General features: G+C 48.0%; 2 protein-coding genes across 4 annotated transcripts; one reads left to right on the forward strand and one right to left on the reverse strand.

Moving 5' to 3' along the window:
- Window positions 1-10: 10 nt before the first annotated feature.
- AGER (advanced glycosylation end-product specific receptor) lies at window positions 11-3,839 on the forward strand. Of its 3 annotated transcripts, none has more exons than XM_078155452.1 (11): window positions 11-391; window positions 1,024-1,124; window positions 1,243-1,435; window positions 1,571-1,635; window positions 1,743-1,830; window positions 2,000-2,188; window positions 2,333-2,463; window positions 2,696-2,837; window positions 3,203-3,229; window positions 3,328-3,457; window positions 3,542-3,839. In XM_078155452.1, exons 1-11 carry the CDS (start codon window positions 244-246, stop codon window positions 3,636-3,638), a joined length of 1,311 nt encoding a protein of 436 aa, XP_078011578.1. In that variant the 5' UTR covers window positions 11-243; the 3' UTR covers window positions 3,639-3,839. The 3 variants fall into 3 exon arrangements, with proteins under 3 accessions (XP_078011578.1, XP_078011579.1, XP_020829799.1); XM_020974140.2 differs by lacking the exon at window positions 11-391 and adding an exon at window positions 429-744; XM_078155453.1 differs by lacking the exon at window positions 3,542-3,839 and having other exon boundaries at window positions 3,309-3,421.
- A 123-nt stretch (window positions 3,840-3,962) lies between these two features.
- Window positions 3,963-8,545, reverse strand: RNF5 (ring finger protein 5). The gene is made up of 6 exons (XM_020974293.2): window positions 8,026-8,545; window positions 5,205-5,223; window positions 4,983-5,095; window positions 4,827-4,881; window positions 4,623-4,740; window positions 3,963-4,516 (listed from the first exon to the last, which is right to left on the reverse strand). The coding sequence occupies exons 1-6, from the start codon at window positions 8,163-8,165 to the stop codon at window positions 4,419-4,421; spliced, it is 543 nt and encodes a 180-aa protein (XP_020829952.1). The 5' UTR covers window positions 8,166-8,545; the 3' UTR covers window positions 3,963-4,418.
- Window positions 8,546-8,657: the final 112 nt, after the last annotated feature.

An 8,657-nucleotide genomic window follows, 5' to 3' on the forward strand; every position in this document is an offset into this window, starting at 1 on the left:
ATCTGGTATCATCATGGTTTAGTAGAACAAACCCTGGACTGGAGTCCAGGAGTCCTGAGTTGGACACTTGATTTCACCACTCACTAGTTATGTGACCTTTGGGCAAGCCATTTTAATCTCTTCGGCCCTTAGTTTCCTCATCTATTAAATAGCACTACTTACCTCACAGGTAAAAAATTTATAAACCGTATGCATAAGAGCCACAAATTTTTAAAAAATTATAAACCATAAATCAATATGTAAATGTTATTTAAAAGTGTTATCCAACTTCCCTTGCCTGACACTTTTCCTTCTCTCCTAGTTTCTTCCAATTCAATACCCTTTCTCCCAAGGAGAACAGGCCTGTCCATAGTCCTACTATCTGGCAGCCTCTCTGTTAGGACAGGCTCAGGTATGCCCATTGTTCCTCAGTGGCTTTGGTCGAGGGTGCCAAGATTTAGAGCATGCTTCTCCCCAGCCCCCATGGGTGTGGCCTTGCTAAGAGTCAGTAGTGCCTGGGTTGAGGGACACAAATTTTCTTCTGGTACGTCAAGGGCACTTGTTGAGAACCTAGTTGGATTCCTGGCATTCCCCTGGTGACCAGACAGAGGAGACTGGGAGACAAAGGGGAGGAGAGAGACAGGGTGCTAGCTTTATGTGAGGTAGTGGCAAAACAGAGGGTTGAACAGCCAGGAGGCTGGGGAGAAGACAGGATGGCATCTCTGACATCCACAGGAGCCTGGGTGCTGATCCTTAGCCTAGGGGGTGAGGGACTCCTCCTGACAAGCCCCCCTAACCTTAAGTACTCCCCCTCTTCCCTGAATATGCCCCCTGCTACTCCATCCAACTACTACTAACTCCCTCATCATCCCTATTCCTCTTCAAAAACTCTCCTACCTCCCAGACTTGTTCATGTCCTCCTTCCCTATTTCCTTGCCTGGTCCTACTTCATTAGTGGTCCCCAACCCTGTCCTGGCTCTGTTCCATAGCCCTGACCTTCCCCATCCCCACCCCCAACATATCGTGCTTTCTCCTTGGGGGCAGCGGTTGGCAGTCAGAACATCTCAGCCAGAATTGGGGAGCCTTTGGTGCTGACCTGTAAGGGGGCCCCTAAGAAACCGCCTCAGCAACTTGAATGGAAACTGGTAAGTAGGGGTCCTCTCTTACGTCTTCTTGCTTTCTAGTCCATATGAACTTTCTCTCCAGTTTGATTACTTGTCATCCTCTGCATAAGGTCTGAAGCCTCCTAAACTCTTTTCCCAGAACACAGGTCGGACTGAAGCTTGGAAAGTCCTCTCTCCTGAAGGGGACCCTTGGGAGAGTGTGGCTCGAGTCCTCCCCAATGGCTCCCTCCTCCTGCCAGGTGTTGGGATCCAGGATGAAGGGACATTCAGGTGCAGGGCAACAAACCACCATGGGAAGGAGATCAAGTCCAACTACCGACTCCGTGTCTACCGTAAGGACACAAAAGAATTTCTTTTGTAATCTTCAGTATCCTCGATTGGGGCTTTCTCTTCCACACCCACAGCACCCTCCACCTAGGATGTGAGAACCATCCCCTGAGGGCCCTTGATCTTATTTTCCCCTCTAGAGATTCCAGGGAAGCCAGAAATAGTGGACCCTGCCTCTGAACTCATTGCTGGAATCCCCAATAAGGTAGGAAAATTGAAGAGGGAACCAAGATGGGGAATGGAGCATAAGGATTGGAGGGGACACCCCAGATGGTAAAAACGGAGGGTGACGAGGTCACTCTGGTATACCAGGTAGGAACATGTCTGTCAGAAGGGGGATACCCAGCAGGGACTCTTAGCTGGCATCTGGATGGAAAAGCCCTGGTGCCTGATGGGAAAGGTGAGTGCTTCCTTAAGAAAACCACCTCCTCTGTAGCCTAAGGCATAATATTTCCTCTCCCTGTAATCTCCACCATCTTAAAAGCCTTCTTCTTCACCATGGACTTTTCCCCTACCACACCTTGTCCTCCACTTTTTGGGACATGATAGTTGTCCTCTTTCCCCATCAGGAGTATCTGTGAGGGAAGAGACCAGAAGACATCCTGACACAGGACTTTTCACAGTACAGTCGGAGTTGACGATGACCCCAGCCCGAGGAGGCCCTCTGAACCCCACCTTTTCTTGCAGTCTTACCCTCAGTCCCAGTGCTCCTGGACGTCGGGTCCTCCACACAGCTCCTATACAGCCCAGTGTTTGGGGTGAGAGTTGAGTGGAAGAGAAATTTCTGTGACCTCACAGACTGACAAGGAGGGTCTTTGGTGGAAGGGGGTGGGATGTATGCATATCTCAAAAAGGAAAGCAATGTGCTGCAGAGGGGATCTAACTACCGTTCCCATCCCCAGAGCCCTTGCCATTGGAGGAAGTTCAACTAGTAGTAGAGCCAGAGGGTGGAACAGTGGCCCCTGGAGGGGCAGTAACCCTGACCTGTGAGGCCTCTGCCCAGCCCCCACCACAAATCCATTGGCTCAAGGATGTGAGTGACCCAGTTCCTCAGTGGTACTGTGGGTTTAGTGAAAAGGAGAGCAACCTAAAACAATGGGAGGTGAAAGAGCTGGAGACTAATGACTTGGACTGGGTAGGGGGAAAGGAAGGGGTGGCAGCAGTTACAGAAACTCTGGGTGGGGGTAAGATAAAGAAATGGGAATATATGGTGAGGGGAAACCCTAGTAACCACACAGTATCTCTCCTTCCCTATTCTTTCCCAGGGTTCTCCTCTAGCCATTGCCCCCAGCTCTGTACTGTTCCTTCCTGAAGTTGGATACCAAGACCAAGGAATATATAGTTGTGTAGCCACTGACCAAGGTCATAGGTCAAAAGAAAGTCCTGGTGTTAGTGTCAGCATCATTGGTGAGAGAAGTCCTCCTGTCCAATTCCTCAATCCCAGAACAGACTGAGAGGCCAAACTCCAGGTCTTAATTCTCCACCCCTTCCCAGCTCCCACCTCCCACACTACCCCCAGAAGGTTGTTCCTGTACAGGCCCCTCTGCCCAACAAGCTTCCTGCTCCACTGCCAGAAAAGCATCCTTAGTTGCAAGGGTGTTTGGCAGGGGGAAGAAAGAGCAAGGGGGGAGGGGAGGGCAGATAAAGGAGTTCTTCCCTGGAAATCTGAGGGATGGAGAAAAAAACAGGTCCTAAGTTCAGTGGGAATCTTCCTTGCCCTTCTCCCCATTCCAGCTCTGTCCCCTCTGACTAAAACCTACTTTGATTTTCAGAGACTAGAGAAAATGGCCAAGGAGAAGGTAGGATCATGGACATGTGGGTGGCCGGTGAGGCAAATTGGGAGTAACACAGAAGCTCCTCCCTCTCTTTGTCATTAAGTTTTGTCATCTCCCCATAGGCCCTGAGGGAGGCCCAGGACTAGGCTTAGTGGCCCTTGTTGTAGGTGTTTTGGGTGGTCTGGTCTTAGCTGCCCTGCTGGTGGGAATCCTTTTGTGGAAAAGACAGCAGCGGCTCCACAGAGAAGAGAGGTAATGGGAAGAAGAGGGGAATGGGAAGTCTAGGGCCAGAGGGCAGGAGCCAACATCCACAGCTCTCCCATCTTCCTCCTGTAGAAAGGTTCCTGAGTGCCCAGAAGAAGAGGAACAGCGGACAGAACTAAATCAACCTGAAGAACAGGAAACAGCTGAGAGCAATGCAGGGGGGCCCTGAGCAACCCTTGGTACTCTGATTTCTTCCATCTTCTTCCCATTCCCCTGCCCTGATGCTACTCCTCCTGACCCCAGCCTCCCTTCCCCATTTCCACTACTTCCCCTAAAAAGTCAACCTCTCTCACATCAACTGAGAGCTCAGCCTGTTCCCTGCTTGTGCCCACTCATCCAAACAATGATTATTAAACATCTGACAATCCTATCCCCTGTGTGTGTCTCACTCCTTCACAAGCTTAAGAACCTCAAAGGAAAGGTGTCAAAAAGCTGTTGAGAAGCAGGAAGCAGTGGGATGGGGGGACGGGGGTTTGGGAGGCTCTCACAGACATATTTTCAATTTTTTTTTTTATTGAATTCCTTACAAATTATGGAGTGAGGGTGGGGATGAGGGCAAGGAGACAGAACCCATCCTAGGCATAGAGGAGAAAATTAAATTAAATCAAAAATGGGGAAAATTAAAGAGCACTTCCTCTTCCTCCCAAATAGGGGAACTCAGGAAGAAGTAGAGAGAAAGCAGACAGTCCCCTTAGCCCATCTTCTCACCCCCTCCCCCAAGCTGAGAATGAAGCTGCATCTGAGCTCAGCAACCAGAGAGGAACAGGCTTTCCAGCTTTCCCTCTCAGTATCCAGCTGATTCCCCCTCCCTCACACTTCGAGGGATGAGGTTGGAGTAGGCTGTATCTGGCCTCAGCCAGGAGAGAGTAGAGACCTAGAAGAAAAGGTTTTGGGGTCCCCCAATACTGATTCTCCCTCTTGTTGGGGGAGGGCCCTAAGAGGGGGCAGCTCAGACACTGAGCAGCCAAAAGAAGAAGAAGATGGCGAGAAGCAGGAAGAGGGAATCCTGCCAGCTGGAGCCTGCACGTCCGGGTCCCAGGTCTACACCTATAAGGAAAATCAAGAGCTGCAGAAAAGAATCTCTTGTCCCAAGGAAAGGGGCTAGAAGACTCTCATCCTGGGGAAAAGGAACCTCTGGGGAGAAGGCTCTTACCTGGGCCCCGGTAGAAAGGCTCATGGGCGTTGAAGACAGTTGTGAAGAAACCAAAGGGAAAGGCGCCAACACCAAATGAAAGGTGGAAGCCTCCAGCATCCCCATATGTCTGGAATCCCTGTTGAGATGAAGAGGTGGTAGATAGGAGTGACAAAAGAAAAATATTTTGGATACAGAGCCACGATGGGAAAAACTAATACTCACCCCTCTGTTTTCAGGGGCAGGCCTCTGGCCCTGTGGACGTGGCGGTGTTTTCAATCTGTTGGAGATGAAGAAAGATTACAAAAGGAAGCTTTCACCCACCTCTTCTCAAGGCCTTATCTCCAGAGCCTGAGTCTTCCTTCTTTTACTCCCTCTCACCTAGGATCCTGCTGTTTCTGGCTTCCTCTCCCATAGAGAGGAACAACCTTCTCCCGGCTTATCCCAGCCTTACAAACAGGGCATTCTTGTCTTTCAGGCCGAGTCTCCAACCACTGAGGAGAGAAGTGGAGTATAAAGTAAATAGGTGGGGGTTTCTACTCCCTAGCACTCTCCATTTCTCAGTACCCATCCCCCACTTCCCATCCCGCTCCATCCACTCACCTGGTGGAGACAAGGCCAGCTTGTTGGGAGGAGAGATCAGAGGTCAGAATAGCTGCAGATAGAAGACATACAGAGGCCCCAGGCCCCAACTGCCTCCCAGCCTCGCTCCCCTCACCACTCAATACTACACACACATCCCTTAACCTCTCAGTCTTCTTCAACGTATCTGATCTCTCACTTTAAAATTAATTCATATTATCCCAAATGCTCTAAGTCTTCCCCATACTTTGTGTCACTTCCTCAGCATCCACCCTTCACAATCTGATTTATGCCCCCACCACTACACATCAAACTGATCTCTCAACGTGACGTTAAAAAATGCAATAGCTTCAGTTACACTGAGTAACTCCTCCTTTAAGATACGTATCTCCTCCCTTGACTCCAGAGACACCACACTTCCCTGGTTTTCCTTCTACTTCTAATAATGCCTTCTTTGTCTCCTTTGCTGGCTCCTCTTCCCAACCCTTCAAGGTAAGTTCTGTTCTTGGTCCTCTTCTCTCTCCTTTAGCAATCTCAATCTCTCATGGTTTAAGCTATCACCTCTATAAACCCCTAAATCCTTATCTCCAGCCCTGGCGTCTTCTTCCTTAACTGTATCTACAAGTACACAAATGGCTCTGCATCTGGCTATCAGACCAAAATTTCAAATTCAACAATTCAGTTAAATCTAAGTTCATTTATGTAGAGAAACACTGCTAGATTTGAAGTCAAAGGAATCAGGTTTGAATCTGTGCTGGCCTATTTCCTGTGTAATCTTGGGCAAGACATTTGACCTAACTGTATCTATTTCCTTATCAGTAAAATGAGGCTGAACTAAATTATTTCTAAGGTTCTTTTCAGCGTAAATCCTATGATCCTATCTTCCCCCCAAACCTGTTCTTCTTTTGGACTTCATTATTTCTGTCAATGGCAACAAACATCATTCATACAGTCTCCCATATTCAAAACTAGCATTTTTTTTATTCTTTCCTTTTTTTCACCTCTCATATCCAATCAGTTAACAGTCTTGTTAACTTTCACCTCTACATCTTTTCTTTCAACAATGCCCTCCTCTTTATTCCCACTACTTCCCTCAATACAGATTGCCCTCCCACCTCCTCCCATCTATACTCATACTACTACCAGGCCAATCTTCTCCATATACTGGTCAAGTCACTTTTCCGCTCAAAAATTTTTAGTGGCTCCCTAAAACCTCTACCTGGAATCCAAGATCTCTACAGTTGGGAAACAACCTATCTTTCCAATTTAATCTCACTTCATTCCATGTACTCTACTCTCCAGCTAAACTGGACTACTAGTGGTCACAATTCCATACATTTGCTCACCACATCAGATAGGCCTGGAGTGTCCCCTCCTCTAAGTTCAATTACTAGAAGGTCTACTTATTTTTTAAACCCAACACCACCCTTCCCTTACTGTCACCCTCCAACAATAACACATTCACATAGCACTTTGCTTTGAACCTCTCATGCATTTTTCATATATTATTTTATATATTATTTCACATATTATTTGTGTGCATGTTATATCCATGAAGTCAGGAATCATGCCTTATCTAAACTTTCTATCTCCCCCAACACCTACCTACTAACATGTTGATCTGTATATAGTGGACATTTAATAATTATTTACTAAGTTGTTGTCCCTTCTTGGGCTATTATAAATACAGATTGGTTGTACAGCCCAGGTGTCATCAGCACAGGTGTGTCATTTTTTTCCATTCCCCTCCCCCCACGGGACACAGGTGTGTGTATGTCTGTATCCCCTGGCTATCAATAGCACAGATGTGTGATCCCAAAAGTTGTGAGTAGGACAAGTATGTGTGAATGTCCCAGGGCACTGGGAAAATGTCTGTGTGTGTGTATGCACTTACTGAGGCTGTCAGCAGTATAGATAGGGGTGCAGTTGGGAGTAGGGTATATCTCTTAGAATATGTTTTACATATATACTTTTATATCTATATATATACATATATATGTACACACACATACATACACATATATATATGTGTGTGTGTGTGTGTGTATATATATATATATATATATATATATATATATATATATATATATATATATATATATATATATATATATATATATATATATACACACATCACACCAGTATAAGGGTGTATAGGTGTGTGTGTATATGTGTATGTGTTTTCATGATATTCTCACCAACACAGGTATAAAATCTGTAGGTGGGTATCCTGGGGCTGCTGACAATACAGGTAAAACCCTGGGTGGGAATATCCTGAGGTCCTCATCAGTACTAATACAGAAACATACATATGTGTCTCTGTTTCTGGAGTTCTCACATCAGTACCAGAAGAGATGCGTGTTGTAGGTGTGCTGCAATCTTGTGTCAATATAAGACTAATGACAGTGTGCCCAGTACATGTTAGAGGGGTATATGTCTGTCTCCTAGGGCTCTCCATTAGGAATATGTGTGTGTATATGTGTATGTGTGTGTGTGTGTGTGTGTGTGTATGTGTCCCAGAGTGGTTGTATGTTGGGAATGGAGGAGGGGGTAGTTTCTGGGGCTCAGGATAGGCAGAGGCCTATGTATGTGTCCCAGAGTTCTCTCCAGTAAATAGGTGAGTTGGGGCGGGGGTTTGGGGAGAAGGGTGTTCTGGGACCCTCACTGGTACAAGAGTAGGGAAATGTGCGCGCGCGTGTGTGTGTGTGTGTGTGTGTGTGTGTTTGTGTGTTTGTGTGTGTGTGTCCGTCCCGGGGCTCTGGTGGAGGTACAAGTCCTGGGGTTCTCACCAGTACGTGGGAGTGGGTGGGTGGGGCGTGGGGGTGTGTCTCGGGGCTCTCACCAGTACAGGTGGCCGCACATACTGACCACCGCCTCCCGCGCTGTCTCCAGACAGATGTTACACTCGAAGGCCGCACCTGCCCCTCCCCGGTCGCGATTTGGCCCTTCGGAGCCCCCGTCCTCCTTCCTGGACGCTGCCATGGCCCCTCAACTGTTGCCCCCGCAACCCAGGTCTTCCCCCACTAAACACATACACAAACCCCCGATGGTCCGAAAAGCCCGCCCCCCTGCTCGTGCCCATTGGTCATCCGTCAAGGTCTTCGAGACTCCATTGGTGATCCTGCCCACCAGTCACATCGCGTTCGGAAGGAACGATTGGGCGACAGTCTGGGGAGGGAGAGGCACGTATTGCCCCGCCCTTGAACTGTGATTATTGGCCAAAGCAGTCGCCAGTCAAGATGCTGCGTCATAGGATTAGCCGTAAAATGTGCCCTGGCAGACCCTACTGTCCGCGGTGAAGGAGGGCGCACCCTGTCATCATCACTATTTGTCCCTCACTGCTAAGTGTCGTGTTCAACTGGCTCCAGGACACAGATTCTACTTACTAATAACCCAGTCAATTCCCGCCCCCGTCCTTTCTTCACTTCCTCTTCTGGAGACTACTCGAGATCCTATTGGACTACGAACGCGCAA

The sequence above is a fragment of the Phascolarctos cinereus genome, unplaced genomic scaffold (assembly GCF_003287225.1).
Source record: "Phascolarctos cinereus isolate Bilbo 61053 unplaced genomic scaffold, phaCin_HiC Scaffold_5;HRSCAF=322, whole genome shotgun sequence".
In the NCBI taxonomy this organism is placed as follows: Eukaryota; Metazoa; Chordata; class Mammalia; order Diprotodontia; family Phascolarctidae; genus Phascolarctos; species Phascolarctos cinereus.